The sequence below is a fragment of the Oreochromis aureus genome, linkage group 14 (genome assembly GCF_013358895.1).
Source record: "Oreochromis aureus strain Israel breed Guangdong linkage group 14, ZZ_aureus, whole genome shotgun sequence".
Lineage (NCBI taxonomy): Eukaryota > Metazoa > Chordata > Actinopteri > Cichliformes > Cichlidae > Oreochromis > Oreochromis aureus.
In genome coordinates, this window is record NC_052955.1 from 11,216,068 (window position 1) to 11,237,125 (window position 21,058).

General features: G+C 39.8%; 1 protein-coding gene across 2 annotated transcripts in view; it reads right to left on the reverse strand.

The window, feature by feature from the left end:
• robo1 (roundabout, axon guidance receptor, homolog 1 (Drosophila)) overlaps positions 1-20,788 on the reverse strand; it is a 195,432-nt gene extending 174,644 nt beyond the window's left edge. Inside the window, exon 1 of one of the 2 annotated variants that reach the window (XM_039597947.1) lies at positions 20,674-20,788. In XM_039597947.1, coding sequence (XP_039453881.1) covers positions 20,674-20,761 — 88 coding nt within the window. In that variant the 5' untranslated portion in view covers positions 20,762-20,788. The remainder of the gene's footprint in view (positions 1-20,673) is intronic. The other variant, XM_039597946.1, reaches the window with a different exon arrangement.
• Positions 20,789-21,058: the final 270 nt, after the last annotated feature.

Consider the following 21,058-nt stretch of genomic DNA (forward strand, 5'->3'; position numbering starts at 1 on the left):
GAGACAAAAGGACAGAGGTAAGCACTAGTTCAGTGAAAGGTGATGTATGATCAAACGTGAAAGCAGTATTGATTTTCCTGAATTGTGTTTGCTCCGTTTGCCACTATTAAATATGGATTCTGCGTGACTGCCAACTTGACTTTGTCTTGAAATTGACACTCTCTCTATAAAGGGCTATAGCTTTTTCAATAAAGTGTGTGTCAAGAGAGACAGAGCCAGAGATTCCACGTTGGACTTGATTCAATGCCACAGCTGGGCTCAAGTTTAAAACAGCCCAACCAATGGTAAGACAGGGAGCAGCCACATAAGAAAGCGACTGATGTCGGTTGTTCCTCTAAAAAGAGCACTATCTAAAATTTGATACAGATTTTACTGCATTGCATTTACTGCCCAGGTGCACATGTTATTTATTTTAACAGAGGTTCTAGATGTAACATCTCCAAAAACAACCACACAAGGCCATGTAACAAACTGAAGAAGACCAAGCTTTGTTAAGCTGTGCCATGATGCTGCCCTGGTTCCCCTCGGGTGGTGAAACTGTGTCTCCATTTCCCACCCACTCCATAGTTACTGTAGCTAAACTTCAGTGTTCAAGATGGTTATGTGCTGTCAAAGGAGAGCAGGAAAATGATTATGAAGTTGATTAGGCAGTTGTGGTTTTTACAGCATACTAATTATTATTTAAAAAAAGAAATGACTTGCATAAAAAAGATAGCAGAACCTTTATAGTTAAATAACAATCTACTTTACATTGTTAAAAACAAAAACGAGTAACACATGAACATTCAGTGGGTCGAACCCCGACCTTCCGATCATGGGGCAGTATCTATTTATCTTTACCTTAAAATGAGGACAGTCTTTGAATTGTGACAGTGAAAACAGAACAATCTTTCTCTGCAGCTCCGATTATGGTCAGACATTTCATTCAGTGCTGTTCCTGCTTTTGTCTGGAGATTAATAAATCCAGGATGATGCCCATCTAATGCAGTGTTTACAGCCATTGCTTGTGACAAATTGCACATTACCCTGGATGCCATGTCCTTGTAAAGCTGTTCCTGTATTGTAGCATCTATTAGACACATTTTGTTTGAGTTTTTCCTGACCAGTACAACCCCTTCAAAGAAAACCAATGCTGCTCAGCATCACACTGAGGAAGCAGAAAGTGTGCATCATTCTGGGTTTCACAGTTCTTTAAACTGAGAAGGTAAACCTATGAATAATTGTCCGTTTATAAGCACATATGTAGACAGAGGTCTGTTTTGAAGATTTCTGATATGGAGTTGGTTTTCAAGATACTGGGTCACATCTGCCAATATTAAAAAAAAATCTTAATGCTACAGTTAACAATGGACCAGAGTCTAGATCCTATTGCAACAGCCAGAATTTGATACTGAGATATTCATCATCATGTATAGTTATTATAGCAGTATAACTTGATTGCCTAACATTACAAAGTAATTAACTTAAAACTATAGAGACCAGTAGGTATAACTGTGACTCCACAGGTTAAATTAAAGATATATAAAATGACCACAATAGTCCAGAAGTTGAAACCCGATATCATGGCAAAACCTGTAATAGACACACGTGGAAGATATGAACAGATGGCAGTTTGGAAAGTTTATTTCAGTCACTAGATCTCAACCCAAATGAACACCAATGGGAGATTGTTGAATAGTGTATTAGACAGTGCTCTCCAACACTTTCATCAAAACAACAAATTAAAAAATATATTTTTCCAGGAACTGTGCTTCATGCCTCCACCAAAGTTACAGAGGCTCACTACCAAGGCACAGTGAAACTGCTCTGGTAGCACATGGCATAGCCTTTACACTGGTTTTTCCTTCAATTTGTATTGTGCCTTTATGTGCAAGTACACATAGTCAAAGTTAAGTAAAAAATATGCTGATTTAGCTTTTAATATCTACTGCAGCAGCGTCTGCCCAGGGTTGTAATCTTATTATGAAACCATATTAAAGAGCACACATTTTGACCTTCACATTAGAGTCACCACTGATACTGGCGAGCCTATAGCCATTGTGAGTCTGCATATTGCAGAATCACAATGGCTAGCATGTGCTCGTATAGGTATGTTATCCCTACAAAGCCACTCTCATTATTCTGTGCCCCTGATATTTCAGAACCGCGGACAGCTCCCATATTAATCTTGAACTGTGTATCGCCTGTTCCCCACACATTCCTGCCCCTAATGACAGTTTTATCATAACTTATTATTGCTGCCCCAACCCTGAGCTGAAATTATGTAAATGTTGTATGTTTGGTGGGGGAAACATCTTTATGTTTTGCTCAATGGTCGCTCAAGCGGGAATCTAATTCTGCTCACCGACAGCCTAAATGAATCGTCTTGTTACGGTTTGAATAATGGCCTAAGCAATGGGAGACGGGGTCGGGCTAGCTGAAGGTTGAGAAGGAGAGACCCACTTAGTTAGATGCCGCCTTATCGGATTGTACCCCCGCCTCATTCATTACCTTCCATCACTTCCCTCATTTGCAATGAGCAATATCATTACAGGATGATTTGCCTCAAACGTGGGGTTGAAGTAACATCTCCAGGCAGGAATAACTGCTCCAAGATTTGTAATTTGGGGTGCAATATAGGCCAGTAATAAAGCTTCAAATTTACTCTGAGACACACACACCCACCCTGCTCTCTTTGTTTTCCCTTTGTCTTTTTCACACACACACACACACACACACACACACACACACACACACACACACACACACACACACACACACACACACACACACACACACACACACACACACACACAGAAAGAGGCAATAACACAGAGAACACCACTTTAGCTTTAATAGGATTTTCTTGAATGCACATCTTAATTGCCATAAAAGCTTCACAGACGTCCAAAAAGTATCTACTCCTATCTACATTTCTGTCTGTGTTGCTATCAATTTGTCCATTTCTGACGCTTTGTCTTTCTCTCTCTTTGTCTATCTTTCTGTCTCTTGAATTCTCTCTCCTCATTTGCAGTCAGCAACATCAAACTCCAGCCATATTATTCATTAAGGTAGTTAAGTTAGCAGCCTCACAAGCAGCAAGCCTAATTTCCAATTACACTCCATTTTTCTTCCAATGAGAACATCTTTAGCTTTAGGAAGTTTGTGCTGCTGTTAGTGCCGGTCTTAATTTATGTGAGCTTACAACTTTCAAAAGCTCCACCAAGATTATAAATCCACCATGATTGATATCTATACAGAAAATGGGTCTATACATTAGAAGATTTCTTCCTTCCACTGAATGCACATGACAGTCCATAAAGTCTAAAAGTAGACTCAGATGGTTTTGAGTATTCTTAATTCAATCTCATTCTGACAACTCACACTGGCTTAGCAACAGCATCTGAATCCCTCAACCACTCCTGCCACCATGTGGTAAAGCACTAGTGGGCACGTCTAGCGTCTTACTGGTGATGGAATCCCATCCTCTGTAATTAGATAAATGTCCCCTAACCACCGTTTCAGTGCACACTAACATGACTAAGTATATGAGTCCTAATAAATTAGCAGCTTGTGAAAATGAAATTAAAAGGATCACGGACCTATTTTGAAAACTAAGCCTCCACCCCTACGATCCATCACTCATGTAGCATGAGTTAAGCACACCCAGGGAGCAAAATAAATTCAGAGAAGAATATAAAGTATAACTTGTGATATGCGTTTATGGTTGACATTTAGAGCCTCACACTTCATTTTCTGTCTGAAAATGTCACACTAAGAATATAGACGTTCCTAAATCCGTGCCCTTTGCTGTAAAGCAGATGCTAAAAAACACAGGTGTCTTTTAGGGATAAATTGAGGTAAGACAAAGAAGAAAACAACATGATAGTAATCAGTGGGTAACAATGGGTCCCTGACAGGAAAACAAACCAGAGATAAAAGAAAGTTTGCAGCTGCAGGGTTCAGCTGCTAACGCTAATGATGAACCTGTACAGTTGCCTTTAGGATTGTAATTACTATTGCAAACAGCCTCACTGCTTCATGTTTTCCACAAGGTTTGTGTAATGGGTGATGGGGTTCGATAGCACTGAGCGTGAGTCACAGACAACAAACAGAGGGATATAAAAAGAAAGACAGCCTTCTTGAGAGTAAACACCCCACACCTGCAAACTGGTCGGAGTTGGAGTTGGAGGAGCATTTCTCCCCTTCGCCTGTATGGTCATTGATTATGAGACTGCTGAATATCGACAACACAGCCTGCAGGCAGGGACAGATGGGCCGGTGCTGCTGGAGCACACCGGCAGCACCGAGTCTATCTCTGCTGTTGGGGCCAGCTGATCCCAGATGGCTGGCTGGACAGGGGACAATGAATTATGAGTGATGCAAAACCACTGGGTAAGCACACTGGAGCATTTTTCATGGTTTGTGTAGATGTATGGCTGAGGGAATGGCTTCTCGGTGCAGGACAAAGTAATAGAAAGAAACAAGTATGTAGCAACAGCAGAAGACAAAGAATTATTAAATTACTGAAACAGTATTTCAAGTTGTGTTGGAGTATTTTTGGTTTTTATGTTTGCTTGTTACAGTCTGTTATAGTCTTCTTCTTGTTTTTAAGGTCTGTCTCAGACACACTGTTCTCTAAAAATAAACAAAGAGTGGCCTTTCACCTTTCTTGGCACACACACAAACATACACGCACACACACAGCCTTCTCCATCTCTACTGAACTGGAGGCAACTTCTTATTCTGTACTTATGTCTGTATATTTAGGGGAGTGGAGCTGGAGTGCTTCTCCTTGGCTCTAGGTCAGGGGTTTTGTCCGCCAGGGACTCTGGCTTCTACCAACTTCTCAGTGCTCTAATGGGGCATCGAGGGAGAGGAGGTTTCAGCCGGGACCGTCTACCTCCTGTGGCAAGCTTAATTGGGTATAAAGAGGTAGCCCTCCCTGCGCCCTCCACCTCAGGGTAAACCATATGATATGTTTAAGGAAAGGCTCTAGACGTGGTGTGCAGGTTAAAGCTTTCTTTGCCTGGAAGGGAAAGACAGCATCTGCCTGAGCCTTTGTATTCTTAGATGTGTGCAGGACATTACCCTCAGCTGAACAGTTTTCATTTTTTCTGATGACCATAGTGGTTCACTTAGTGCTCTGTTGGAATTGCCTGTGTTTCAGGAGAAAACTGCCCTTTACATTGATTAATGGGCCAGACTGTCACTTCTCTCCAGCTCTCGTCAATTTCTTCTTAAAACTGATAAATCAAGTCAGAAGCTATTGAATGCTCTGTAGCATGGGGGGCATTTACGGTGGTAGCAGTGAACATGAAACCTCAACTCTCAAAGAAAAAAAAACCATTTTGAATACAAAGGTGGATAAATCACCTTGCAGGTCAATATTATTGAACAATAGACATTTTTTTTTTTTTTTACCTTTCTTTTATTAGTGATCAAAGAAAGGCTGGCAAGACAGGTACAGTGGGGGTTGGTTCAGCATTGAAGGAACTGTTAATGTGTGCCAATATACTAAAAGCCATGGGGCCTTTTCTAGGTGATGGATGGTCACTACTAAATTAGTGAGCATGACAGCTCTAGTGCTGCACTATAGGTCAAAGGAAAGCTGTGGTAGTGATGAAGGTAGCGATGGATAGGCTGAGGTACAAGTGAAAGACAGTGGGTTAGAAATTGAGTGCCAATGGCAGGCAGTTAGCTTAAAGTCATAAACAAACAAAATATCCAGAACATGCTGTTAGCAATACTTGTGCTTCACATGCAGAAGAAATGTTGGAATAGATATTTCTGACGTTATAAAAACCTGATAAAACTATAGATTTAAGAACCCTGAATAAGTTACCTACTCCATTAAAACAGATACAAACATGTTGTCTCGCTCAGAAAAAGTGCAGATATATAAACCAAATGTACAAATAGCAGTGAACCATGTTACGAAATACATAGTTGGATCATTTTGATGATATTTATCCACTAATGACATAGTATATTCCATTTACCCATTCTATTACCAGGAAAGTATTGGTCAGGGTTGGACCATGCGTAAGCCCATGACTGATGGCTAATCAATATCAAGCGGCACAGGTCTTATTGAACAAATGGCTATAGATAGAGGAACATCTGGAAATGCTAAGCCTTCTGAAAGCTCTGGTAATGAAAGACAGCAAAACATTCACTAGAAAACTGGTGAGCACAAATACATGTCTCGAGTGAAAGTTGGAGTATACTGTGCACATCTGTAAAAACCTGACCTGTCAAAATCCCAACACGCAAAGCAATGAAACTGTATTAAACCATGCAGATCTGTCCCGAAGGCCCATGTAATGCTGGTGAGGTGGAGCACTGTGGGGAGGGTCAGTGTTTGACAGCACATGTCAGATCTGGTGTGAACATGTCAGGTAGGAGTGATACAAGCCCTGTCAGGTCCTCACTCACACTCCATCCTAGAGCGCTGCATCAGCTATCTTGCTATTGATTTGTACGCTTCTTTGGGGAATTTTGCTTCATCCATTGTCACGGGAACAGCAAAACCAATTGAAAAGAGAAATCAGATGTATAAATAAGCAATGTTCTGCATGAGGGCGCCCAGGAATGACACACTGACATAGTCACCTTGACATAAACCTGCAGTCCCCCTCCCAGAGCAATCAGTGCTGACCAGTGCTGTAAAGCCTTTACACAATGACACACTCACATCCCCTAATGACTCTATATGTGCTTTTAAGTAGATAGAGTCCATGTCTTTCACTGTCATCAGTAGAAGATTCTTTTTTTTCAAAATGGAAGAGAGATTTCTCCATCGATTTTTATTGCTACTATAAAATTATAAGACAAGTTTTAAATCTGTCGTTAAAGGGATCATTAAAGACTAATAGCTACGCTTGATAGTGTCCTGTCATTCGTAGTTATTACTATGACAGGATATCTTAAGAGTGTGTATAGTACTGTGCCACAAGACTGTCTGACCTGCTCCTTGTGATTGACTATAAAGATCTAGAAAGTAAATATTTAAACAAACTAATATTTGATATGTGAGGATGGATATGATGAGGTCAAAATATGCTCTTTGTCTGCTCCTTCATAGGTTTAGACAAAAGAAGACTGATCAAAGAATAAAATGCACCATTTATTTATTCATCCTAGAGTTGGCAATATGCACTTCTAGGAGATTTAAGCAACTTGTGTGTACAGGGCAAGAAAACATCTCTATTTTGTTATTCATTTCACTCTGTGGGTAAATTACACTTTATCACAGGTCATAAATAACTTTCTCTTGCAATTGCATTTTTCATCTCTCTGGCATGATAAGCAGAAGACTCTTTTTCTAAAGCAGCCACACTCACAAAATCACACAAATGAAGCATTAAAGGGGACTGTCTAAAATGGGCACAGCTCACGCAGTCATCTTACCACCGTTAAGTGAGAGTTGAGTGCTTCTCTTCTCTTTTCTATGCTTTGCTTCCTGCTGTTGCTGGGTCAGGAAACATGAGCTCAGCCCCTTAGCTTCTCCCCTCAGACATGCAAAGAATGGCCATGTCAGCAGACACTAAGGACAGTTTTCACTATGGTCCACTTATTCACCATGCAAAGATGTTTACTGTGCAGCTGCACAGAAGCTGAAAATCATTTTGCGGTGTGATTTGCAATGCACAGAGGACCTTTAGAAAGTAACAGGAAAGCTCATTCTGCAGTGTAGTTTAGTTCCATCATAGTTCTACTTCCAATGAGAAGTAGGTAAAGATGAGCCACCCCATGGGTCTCTTCTGCCCACCTCCACTCAGCACACTCATCATCAAATACAGCTCTGATCAAGTGATTGCATGAGTGGTAAATGGGTGGAAGCCTAAGAGGGATGGGACACGCTTTCCTTTGCTTTTACAACTCCGGGCGGTCAGGAAAAAGAAGAAGAAGGGTGAGGACGAGGTAAAAGATACTTTGAAAGACAGTTCACTGACAGCAAGATTAATGACCCAACACAGAGAGGTCTGGGGCAGTGTAGCCATTTGATATGGAACTCTGTATCCCCTCCACACCTGGCCACAATCCATATAAGTCCTGTAGATTTCAGCACCCATTAGCAGCAGCCTTGGCAAATGATACTGTCCCTCACATCCCGTCCCTGCCAGCATCTACTCTAGATAATAAAATACCGCATAACAGACCAAAAGAAAAAGGACCTGTCAAAAATTGTGAAGGGCAGTTATATGGTAATCTGGGATATGTGTGTGTAACTATGTGTGTATTAGCGTTGTGCAATTTATAAGCACAGTAGAGGTAAGTGGGCAGGTTGAAGACCTCTTCAGCACTGTTGTTCATATGGAAATGAGCAATAATGAAGTCAACACTGTCAACTTCACATCTCTCTGTATTGTCACAGTGATAAAGGGCACTAGAGGCAATTAATTTCAGTGAAAATAGTGAATACAGAAGGCCGGGGAAATGATGTCACAGAGGCTGAAGAGGCTGTATTGTGCCATTGTCAAGTTTCATGTCCTCACAAATCTGTCACAGCACTCACACAGTTTCACAACAGGCCTCTTTAAACATTAATAACTACCTATTTACACATTAATTTATGAAAAAAGGAAAAACGAGGACTATTCCAAAACTCTGGGACTAGAAGAACAAAAGTCATTTAATATGCCAATTTAACCCCCCCCCCTCCTTTTCCCTGTCCGGTTGAAATATGCAAAAGCACTCTTTGTCCAAAAGAGTGCAATCCATTGCATGCATGTTGCCACACATAATGTGTAGATGTGATGTATTATGCAGGTCAGTCAACATGCTTGGACATAAATTCATTTCTTCCTTCATCTTTGGGGTGACTGTGGCTCAGGAGGTAGAGCAGGTCATATACTAATTGGAAGGCTGGTGGTTTGATCCCAGGCTGCTACAGTCTGCATGCGAAAGTATTCTTGGGCAAGATTCTGAACCCCGAGTTTATCCAGGAGGGAATGTTAGATAGAATGCACTTATACACACAAAAGGAGTAGAAAAGTGCTACAGAAATCAGTCCTCTTACCAATTTAAAGCAACGTCTTCTAAAACAACTTAATCTTTTTGTCTTTGAACAAAGCCAATTCAGTACAATACAACAGCACACTGAAGCCACAGCAGCATATTCACTGAAGACATGAACGTGACATGAATAGGTCGCCTATGCTCTTATTTCAGAAATGACTGATCTGACATCATATAAACCCATTTTATTGTGCAAAACACAATCAAACTTTGAAATGTCAGATGTTAATTATATTATAACACATCTGAAAGGCTGCCAATAAATTAAATAACTCTGTAATTTTTGCACATTGGTGCATTTCCATCACCTCAGTTCAGTCAGTAAGCCCAAAAGTATATCTTAAAAAATTAGAGAAGGAACATAGGTAAACATAAATAACATAAATAAAAACAAGTTTTTATTAAAGTAACTGACTTTTATACAAAGTTCCCTCTTGGTCTCACAGCCAGTAAACTCTATCCAGAGACACACAGAGAGAAGCTTCCATACTGTGACAACTAACTTTGGAAGGTAATATAGTTTTGGCATCTAATTATATCTTCTGTTTACCTTCAGAATATATTTTTGCACAGAGCGGTGGCTGCGGATTTTATCACCAACCACTTAATTCAGAATCGATTCTTTCACAGTCAGTATAAACCGGAGAAACAATTACACACAGTATTATCTCTTTCAATATACATACAGATATGAGAGTTTTATATCAAGAACACATCTCAGAAGTCATCTCTTGATGAAGGCTGTTGGCTAATGAGGCTAATAATGTGAGTGAGTGAATCTTGAACAAACAAAAGAACAAGCTGGTACCTGTATTACACAGGTCAGAAATTCTCAAATAATGGTCATTAACTTGCTATCAAAGCCTTCAGGCATAAAAAAAACCTGTGACTAATACTAATGTTATAGCACTAAAATGATCGTGAAGGATATATCAATACATCGTTTTGAATTGCTGCTACTCGTGGGGCACTGTAACCTTCAAGCTATGCCTCGTGCAATCAACTCCATGGAGCTGATAAAAGTGAATGTCGAGTACACAGCTGCACTTTTGTGCAGCAAAGCCTGAAGGTGTGACAGACACAGGCAATAAAACTCAGAAAAGAAAAGCAAGATGGTATAGGAAACTCGGTTTCCCCTTACCTTTACTCGAAGAAACATGACATTAATATGACAGGGAGAGATGCAGAGAGTGGGGGGAGTGCATCATATGGATTCAAGGAGAGGGAAGCAGGGAAAGAAAAAGAACAAGGTAGAAAAGCTGACACTTGACATCAGTCAAGTGAATGTACATGGCGGTTCTATCACCGTCAGTACCATCATTATCACCACGAAGCTGTCTCTACAAACAAATGTGTACTTAAAGTATGCGCAGGTGTGTGAGAATATTTACTGTGAGCATATCTGGACTCTTGTGTCTGACTGCATGCGGAAAGATTCCCTTTTCTTCGATGCTGAGGCCTAGCTGTGTACGTTTAACCCCCACACACTTGGCCCTGCCATAGGTCTTCTCATCCAGGCAATCACATGACAAAGGCCAACGTCCTCTCAGCATCCTTGAGTGCCTGTGATGGGCACCCAGCCAGTGACTGATCACCCGCTCGTTCCCTCTTGTCAGCACTTTCGCTCATCCAGCTCGTCATCAGTGCTCCAGGGTAATAAAACCAATGTCAACCTGCTCCTTGTGAAGTTCACATGGAGAGATAAGGGGGAAAAAAACCTTCCACTGGCTTTTTGTTCCAAATTAATTTCCCGCAGTCTTTGTGCACACCGTTTCCTGGGTGGCATTTAGTGCTGACAGCATGCTAATCTGATGTTTTCCTGCCTGATTTAAGTGTTCATTAGGAAATTCTGCTGTTTTAAAGCCATTTTCCATTTGACTTTTATAGTCAAGTGTGTGTTTCTAAATGGAAATAACTGATCAGGTGAGGCTGTTCTAGAGCAACAGGGACACCTCTTTCGTTAATTAAAGCTGCATGGGGCTGCTGTAAACATCGGGAAAATAGGGCTGTATATCAGTCTTATTACCTAGATATGATCATCAGCATGGGGACTTTGTCCAGGGAAATCTCTTTTAGTCCCTCAAACAAAGGCTTTGCTTCCCCTAAGGCCACCTGTTCTATATACACACATCATGAGATCCAGAAGAAATTGTAGTCATAGAGAAGGTTAACAGCAAGAGAAATGGAGCAAAAGTTTTGGTAGATCTGCTATAACTCCAACTGGGACTTAGAATGTGCCTTTTTTAATCTTCTGCCTATTTACTATTATATAAAAGTGGAACATTCCTTTTGTACAGTAAAGAATCCTATCTCCCAATGTCCCCTAACAGTTTTTACCCAAATCATTACTTGGAATTGCAACAGACAGCAGTATGTTGGAAGCAAGAGTACCTGTAGGGATTATGAGGGTACAGGTGGGACAACATTAAGAGGAGATAAGGGAAAAACAGAAATATTTTTCCCTAAAACCACAATAGATGCTAAGGCAGTCTTACAGACCATTATCAGGCCATCATCATAGCTTGGTTATCATCCCACTGAATGGAAAGGCGGACCGAGACCATCTCAGCACTGTTTACTAGAATGTCAGCATGCAGGCAAACATTTTCTGATTAGTGAGCTTACACTCATAATGACTTGACAACCTAAAAATGTGATAGAGGAATAAGGTTACCATATTGTGTAACGGGTGTATTCATGGCGTGCAGCTGGCCTCCTAAAATCACAAAACAGAAACATAAAGACAAGTTGCACCTTAACTCCTTAATGTTGTGAAGTTTTTACAGCTTAGCATATATCAATAGAAAAATACCAAATACTGTTTGTCACACTAATAACTGAATTTTTGCTATAAATGAATTAAATATATAAAATATACTTACTTCTTGGGAAATATACACCTTCTAATTAAATTAGCTTTTAGCATCATTATGGAAAATTCAATTACAAAGTCTACTGTTACAGACGATATGTGCTGTTTGCATTTGGAAATGCTTCCAAGCAAGCCATTGCCTTTCTTTTCCACTCTTAGCCATGATACATAACATCCAGTTATGTCTTCAATGTTGGACTCGATATGAGCAAATACACTAGACACATTATATTTTTGTTAGAATACTATTAAAAATGACTGTATAACACATCCTTTTTACATACTGAAATAATGGATCAGCTGTGGTTGATTTATGTGGGTGGAAATTTTATTTCTAAAAGAAAAATATATAACACTGTCCACACATCAGGAGTGTTTTTTAATTATTTTAAATGTACATCGTTTTTCAGCTCAAGCATTTCCAACAAGTTGTGATCTTTTTTTAAAACTTTTTTAAATAAAAGTCTATTAAAATCAGCAAAATCATTGTGCTACTCCATTATATATAGGCAGTGAGGGCAGCTTCTACAGGTGGATCCAAATCCCTAAATATTGCAATTTTCACTCAGAAAGAGCCTTAAAAATGGAGACAGGAAGCCTTCATCCTGCTCGCTTTTTCCTCATCGATTGTCCGCATGTCTGTGCCATTGTGCCTCATGGCGGCAGAAGCTAAAGTGATGGAGACAAAAGGCAGTTTGAGTATTAATTCAGCGCTCACGTCTTCTTTCAGGATCTTTTCACATGCAAAGCACCGGGCTGCGCATTGGGCAGAAGGGGACGCTGACAATTACAGCCTCACATTGAGCCACCGTCAGAGACTCACTCTTCAGCCTGATTGACAAATGAAAGAGCTGAAATAGCTTCCATTTAAAATGGCCACTTGCCAGAATAGGGGGATCATCTCCAATATCTTGTCTCAAATGGGAAAGGGAAACGATGAGCGTGCATAGGAAATTGAGCTCACAATTCAGTACTTTACAAAGGCCATTCAGGCTACATGCACAGAATACCCAGTGGTACTGCAGAGGCTTTAAAGCTCAAATTCAATGGAACATCAATTAAGACAGAGCAGCGACTTTAAGGGAGGATTTGCATCCAACTGTTCTTTCCCCCGAAACCAAAAAATTTCATACTTTTCCAACTCACCCACCCCCTGACAGATGCACAGATGAACATATACAAGGAGTGCATGTGGAACATAAACATACACTGATGAGTCAAAATTGCCTTTTCCATAAAGTGAAAAATCAACAAATATGCCTGGAAATCCCTGCATGTGATTTCAGCAGGGACAAATAAGATGCTCATTGTCCCAAAAAGCACGTAGGCAGGCACATGGATTTCCAATCATGGGTGTTGCTCAATTTGTCTGCCAGTCCTTCAATACACCCAATCTCCACAACTGAGTTCAGAATCCAAATCAACAGTTTGTAGAGACGGATGCCTATTGAGCTCCTCATCAAAAGTGAAACTAGAATGACATCACTCCTGTGTGAGTGAGAAATGACAATGTTTTCCTGTTGTGGCAGTGTTATATTTTACTGCCCTTGAAAACATTAATATCCTGTTATTACTGCATGCAACTATGCTAGATCCAAAAGAATAAAGCAAAAAAAAAGCCAAGAGGAATTTTCAATAAGCTGGACATTCAATGTAATCTAAACCAAAATCATAAAGCTATGACTACATTAGGAAACAAGGAAGCATGTGATATCATTGCCATTTGTAGTTTGTCTGCTTTCTTGATCAGGACATTACACTTAAAGACCACCTTCACACTGACTTAACAAATTCTTTACAAATTCAACAACCTTGAGGGCAAAAACTAGTAAACTAATGAGAAGCACACATGCACAAAAGCACATGAGAAATGCAATATGGCAAGAAAGAGTCTCACTGCTGTGTGCATGAGATGCAGGTAGCCAGAGCACAAACAACACAGGTATATAAAGAACTAGTACTTGTGTCTGAGAGCACAAACAGCTGCAGGGGAGTGCTGCGTGCTGCTGTAGGAGCACAAACAGGTTCTTTAATGGAGAGAGGGATGTGAGGAGAAATTCATTTGTGAGATGACACTCTCCCGTAGCCCCACAGCACAAACCCCATGAGAGGGATGTTTCAGCTCGGAGAATCAGGGGGGCGGGGGGGGGATAGCAGTGGGGTTGTGCATGTATGTATCTATGCATGTATGTGTGTGTGCAGGTGTGTGAGAGAGGGTCAGACTTGAGGTATGAGGTGAAAAGATATAAAGGTGCCTGTGTCATGTCTCTGCGGAAATCAATAAAGTCTGCTGTATGCACAGCACATCATATCACGCATGCATACAAGTGTACACACATTCGCAACTGGGGAGAAATAATGTATGAAGGAGCTGCATGTGAAAAATATGTGCAGCTACACTGTTATTGTACCATCTGGTACTATAGTGCCAATTATATTTTATTTAAAACTCCTATAGGAGTCTAATAAAGAACAGAAAGGAATATGATTTTTTCTCTCTCAAATGTGTCCACTGGAATGTTTCTGAATGAAATCATTAAGCCACAAGCTGAGTCATACTGTATGAATATTCAAGTGAAACACATAGTGCTGCTTGAAGGATGTTCAAAATTAGATTAACAAATGCCTTAAACAAGGTTTCCCAACATTTAGTTAAAATGCCTGTGGGGTTGCTGATGTATGCGTGGGTGGTAATGGTTATAATTAGTCAGCATATTTTATGATGACATTACAGCTTCAGCCATTTCTGTTTATCTTGCTTAAAGTGCCGGAAATGGCTTGCACACACTTGACAAAGCATTTGATATTAAAGTTTTTTGTAGTCTCATCATAGTTCACCTCTGTGCCTCTGTGGTATTTTATCTTTTGTTGCCTTAGAGGAAGTGTGACCTGAGCTAAATCTTACCTTCCCATTGGACTAACTTTGTTACAGACCCATTCTTAATGGTAGGGAGCTGAGGTTCAAGATAAAGTCACACTTCATACGTGAGAAGCTATAGCAGAAGGTGTGAAATACAGAGAGCACTACTTCTAAGCTCAGAATATCAAATTTCAAGCCTGCGAGCAAAATATATTGCCAAAAATATGCTGGTTGTGTACAAAAACACCCTCCTTTCATTCACAGACACACAGCTCGATGGCAAAAAGAGAAAAGAATGATAATAAAACAAATGCCCAAATCTCCCACAGCAGATTTTTCATCATTAAATGATGGCCTGAGGGTGGAGGAAGTGTGATGAGGAAACACTGGCTTCTGCCCTGCTCTGTAATTAAATGGTGGCCGAATGAAGTGAGAGGCAGGGAGATGATAAGCACAGGGCTCTGTGCCCCAGGACAGAGGAAATGTGTCAGATGCTCCCAACAATATGGTTATCTGTGACCAAAGATGCTGTTTTGCAAAAACAAAGATGGCAGACAGATTGCCGCCGTTTCCTAATGGAACACTGGAGGCTCTTACACAGAAGTGCAAAAAAAGGTAGATTTACATGAAAAACAGAAAAAAAAACTCCATCAACAATATATGATTTAAAATCCTCTCAATAAGACAATCAATAATAACATCAGATACATTTGGTTCAATTTTTACTCCCCAAGAAGCATAAAAGCAAAGACTTTGTTTTTCTGAACACAATTATTGCCATGTATCATTCTTAATGTTGCAACAGATTAAAAACACATGAATGCGAATGCACTAAAGACAAAAAACAATGGGGGAGAAAGTGTAAAGGAAAATAACGCATGGAGCGCTATAACCACAGCACCACAATTTCAGATGACAAGACTGGGATCGGTTTGCTTTGTGAAATAAGTATGGACAGAGTTCAGAGGGAAAAAGGAGCATTGGTGTCTTTGACAAAGCTTTTTAATATGTCTTAATGGAATGAATAGTGTCACTAAACTGTATTGTTCTAAAAAACATTCTATCACAAGAATTTCATTATATTAAATGCCAAGCGTTCAATCCTTCCTCTTCCTCTAATAACGCCATACTCTCTCAAGAAAGAAGAATGAAACAGTGGTGGTGAAATGAGGATTTTTCATCTAAATACAATTACTGAGCATTTTGCAATGTGCTGTGAAAAGCAATCAGGAATTACTCTTGAAAGTTGGCTAGGAGAGAAACAGACCTGGTTTTTAATGTCTGGGTATTTTATTCGGACTTTTTCATTGCTAAAAAGCTTTTCTTGCCCTTTGCCAAGCAGAGATTGTTGTATCGCTGCCAGTCAGGTTTAGAGTTCTTTTGATGGGGATTGAAGATGAGCACAGTCATCCCTGAAAAATGGCTGTGACTCCAAGAAGTCACGTGACTGATGCTGAAACTGGCGGCTTCATTTTTTTGGCGTTAGCCTCAAATTAAATCAGACATCAGAAACGACCTTCAAATATCTGCAAAGCCAATATGCTGACTAGGATGCATCGGAGAAAAAGGCCAGTGATCAAGATTTATGGAGTGAGGCTACTCTGTGCGTCAGGAGTGATACATGTCTCATCAACGGTGAAATGAAATGTCAAATTAGTTTGTGTGTGCAGGACGGCTGTTTCAGCTCATCTACGCGGATGCTCTAGTAGTAAACAAGATACAGAAACAAAGCGACCAAAAACTGCAGTCAAATGAGATCCAGAGTGAGAGAAAGGAAGGAAAGAATGAGTGTCAAATAGGGTGCTTATAGCGCAGAACACTAATAAGGAGCGCGTCAGCAGGACAGTGGCAGCAGATCCATTCTCCTCCAGGCTTCATCTTGGCAGTACCTGTTATAAACTTCCTCTGCCGTCTCGCACAATTGGTTCTGTAATTTAAAAAGGTCAGCATGGCTCCTGTGTAATTCAGTACTCTCATGGTGCTGTATTAACCACATATTTAATCACCCTCGGGGTGGTGTGCAAGCTGAATATTGAATGTAAAGGGAAAGAGTGGGACCCACAGTACAACACAGGGTCTGGCTCTCTCACCTGACAGAAACCACTCACACTATGTGGTGGTGCGGTTTAACCGTGTTTCAATTTTTAGTAGAAAAGCTTTGGGAACCTGAATGTTTTAAGAAAAAAATAGAAGGTCTCTGCAGGAAAGTTTGTTTCTGGTCACACAATGGATGAGTAAATTGAATCAGTATCTATTGCACTTTGAGTGTAACAGATGTAATATCTTTTGTTATGGATTTCATTTGTCTAGAGAATCACATCAAAGAGCAGATTCACCAAAAACCGTTGTATGAAGAATAGAAAATTCTCCTTTATGGGATATGCAGAGCCACACATACTATATATTGAATGTTTCCTACAGTATAATGTTAAAAAATCAATACAAAGAAGAAATTTAAAGTCAAACTGCCGATAAAACAGAGAAAAGCCTGTATCTGCATCTGCAGTAAATGGACGGCACTGGATTCAAACCCTGGCCTGTGCAATAACTTTACAACATATGGTTGCCTGATCAACCAAAACTGTAACTTTAATCAGTTGATACATTAGATACCCTGGAAATGGATTTGGCCTTTTAACATGGGGATGTCAAAGCTGTAGCTGTAAAATTGTATTCTGTAGGTAATATTAAATAATAAAAGAAAAAAAACCTGCATCAATGTCTGAAGCCATATTTGGTACAAATATATTTGCTTGTATGGTTATATCATACATTTTACAATGGCCAACTGTGAGGTTACTAAAATTATCGTCCAACCCTTTCACCAAACACAGACAAGCTCATTATTACTACAAAAAAAACTCCAGATCATGTTCAGCGACAACTTTGTGTGAATTTTTGCTCTCTGAAACATCTGTGGATGGCAGCTACAGTACAGTAAAGATTACAGGATGTTTACACAAGTCGACTTTCTGTTGTATGCCAGTCAAATGTAACTTTTTTCATTTAAAAAAATAAATTTATGCATTAACTGTATCAGTCTTTGAACACTTTCAAAACATGAGTGCCCTACACTCAGTCCTCCAACTGAATGCAGCCTCTCAGAACACAGATGGAGGACTGAAGATCATGCTAACAAGCTGTTCATGCTATGCAGTCTGAAACAGTCGAGATCTGGGAACGTGAGATACACTGACACCCACCACCATGATATCCCCATCCACAGTGTTACAAAGAGTACTTCGTCCTGCACTGGCCCTGAACAATGTCACCGAGTGCAAATTACTAGCTGTAGAATCTTTTAGAGCAAACAAAATTTTTAATGTGCTAATATGGTGTCCTATTTTTTCCGCCGAAGTTAGACAGTACACATAATAATGGTGCATTACTCATGAATCAGAGATGGTTAACAAAGAAGCTCGGAAAACCCAAATGATGAAAGTGCCCTAAATAAAGGAAACAGGGAGTCACTGCTTTCGGGAGCAGCTGATATTTACTTTAAAGCAAGGAAAATAAGAGCGCTGTCAGTCATGAAGTATGTAAAGATGAAAAAAATAAAGTGGCGCTTTGACATTTCTCTCTCATTGAGAAACACGGTCCTGGAGGAATTCAGCTTTCCTACATCTAGATATTACTGATAGTTGCCTTTCTTTGCTGACACATGTACTGAAGGTACAACCCATGACTTAGATCTTAGGTTAAGGTGAACTGCCACTGAAGCTAAACAACAGGTGCCTTACATAAGAAAGAATGTCTTTTTTCATATCTTTGTTCTTGACACCATTTCGACTTACAGATACGTCACCTGCCACTTAGAATTCTTGTGGGTATCACCTTGCATCTCTTCAGTGATAAGCAATAGAGATAAGAAAAAGCCATTGGTTATAGCACTCTGATGCCATCAGATTGTTAAGCAAAAGTGTTTCGATTCAATCTTAATATAGCTCTTACTGCTGCCAGTCAGAGATCGTGCTCCAAGAGTGTGATTGAAAGCATTTCTGCCAAGGTAGCAATCCCTCATGCACACACACACACACACACACACACACACACACACACACACACACACACACACACACACACACACACACACACACACACACACACACACACACACACCATTACATCGGAGACCAGGGAGCTGCATACTGCCCTCTGCTTGACAAGTAAATTGCTTCCTAGATAGTGCTGGCGAAAGAAAATACAAAGAGAAGAAGGTGGTGGCGTGAGCATGGTTAAAGAAAATGAATGAGAGGTGAAAGGCAATAGAAAGAAGCAGAGTAGCCAGAATGAGAAGGTAACAGCAAGCAGTGAATGTGAAATGCTCTGCTAAGCAGGACTGGAAGGGACTGTTGTCTTGCTGGATGAGAGCTGGGTGGAAAAAAGAGAAATCAGCATGGTGGAACTGAAATGACTGTCAATTGCGGTGACAAAAGCACATAGTGTGGGTGGTTCACTTATCTCAAACAGGGAGACATTTCAATAAAATGTCACAGGTTAGAAAATCAGTCATGTAAAAACCACCATATCTTAAAGTCTTAAAGCGTACAAGACATGGAACAATTTAGATTATTTATCTCATAGATAGAAGAAAAGAAATCTGTAAAAGTCAACAGACGAACTTTCAGATATTGATGACAGAAGCCAGTGAAGTATTCTTCTAGCAATCTTTTGGGTTATTTCAATCTATTTCCCACTGTAAAAAAATCAATTTTTAATAACTTGCAATTTTCAAAGGATGTGAAATCCTTTGGTGACCTTGTGAACTTGAACTTTTTACCAGAAACTACAGAGTAATTCACTTACTCAGTCAAAACAGTCAAACTAAGACTTGAAAAAGTTCACCTCCAAAGCTACAAAAACAACTCCTAATACTTGAATTCATGTGCTTTCAGTCTCATTGCCACAATTATATAAATTCAAGCATCTATCCATCTACCCATGCAGCTTTCCGGCATCAATTTCCATGCAAGAAAATCCTGCAAATGTAACATGTTGGTGGTCTAGTACTTTTGTCCATATAGTGCATGTATTCAATATATGTACATATATGGGGTCAGGGATCTTCAAAATAACGTCATCAAACATGTAGAGGACTCCTAAAGAAGTTGATAATAACGATCAGCAGAAGGATAACGTTTTAGTAACATTTACAGTATACTTTGGACACATTTAATTAACATAATTGAATGGTGGCTGGATGTGCAGCCCCCACCACAGTGGGTTTTTCTTAAATTCCTATGATTCTACTTTACTTGTACATCAAATTCCCAAACAAGTTCAAGAAAATTTGTTTAAAACAAGATCATCTTACTAGCATAACTTTAGAATCTCTATATCTGTCCATCTAAGTTTTCTGTGCATTTTTGTCCATCTGGTGGACCTGTCTTTGTAACCCTTCCATTCTGTATTGTATTGTTTTACAAACCCAAGAAGAGGGAAGAGGTGGGTAAGGTGTAAATTATTTTCATGCTGACAAGCAAAAGTAAGTTCATAGCAGTGCAAAATTAAAATTTTCTGAATATTAGTGTGTTCAAGCCACGGAGGGCTGATTACGATGTAGTGTACTTCTTTTCTTTATTTTGTTATTTGGAAAATCAGGAGATTTTCTCAATATTCCACAGGTACAAATACCTTTCAGTCAATCAGGAACAGTTGTGGAATTAACTTGAGGTTCAGAGCTGCAAACGCTTTTACTTGTTGTAAAAAATGTCACCAAGAAAATTACTTTGTGCCAAAAAAAAGAAGTTATCTTAGCTCCAAATGACTCAGAATTTAAGTCCCATGTCAACAGTAGAGTGGTGTCAAGCATACAATAAGTCAGACAGCCATTGACTGACAGACAGACACAGACAAACCATGATGATGGAGGCAGACCATGAAGTCTTGATCACTGATGAGCTGACAAGCACGTGCTGAGAAACATGTCATGTCTTACCTGGGATTAAAGGAACCTCTTGACCCCAAGCCAGCCAGAGCAGGACCATAATGAAGAGGGGCGTGGCCCCTGACCATGTGCCACGCATAATGATGCTCACTGTCCTGGCATCACTTGAGGTCCAACTGAAAAAACAGATTAAAAATAGTTAAACAATGGTTATATAGCTGGGATTCCTCTCATACCTGTAAATACCAACTGAAAAGGAAAAAAAAGTTGTGCAATGCATAAAATTTCCTACTTCTTGCTTTCAAGTATCGTAATACACAATGTAATGCAACATCCAAATGACTTACAATCATTTAATGAGTTCCTTCACGTTGTAATTCAGTGTCATTCAAATTCATTGTCAGAAGAGAGTCTTGCTAACAATGCTGAGAAGGCT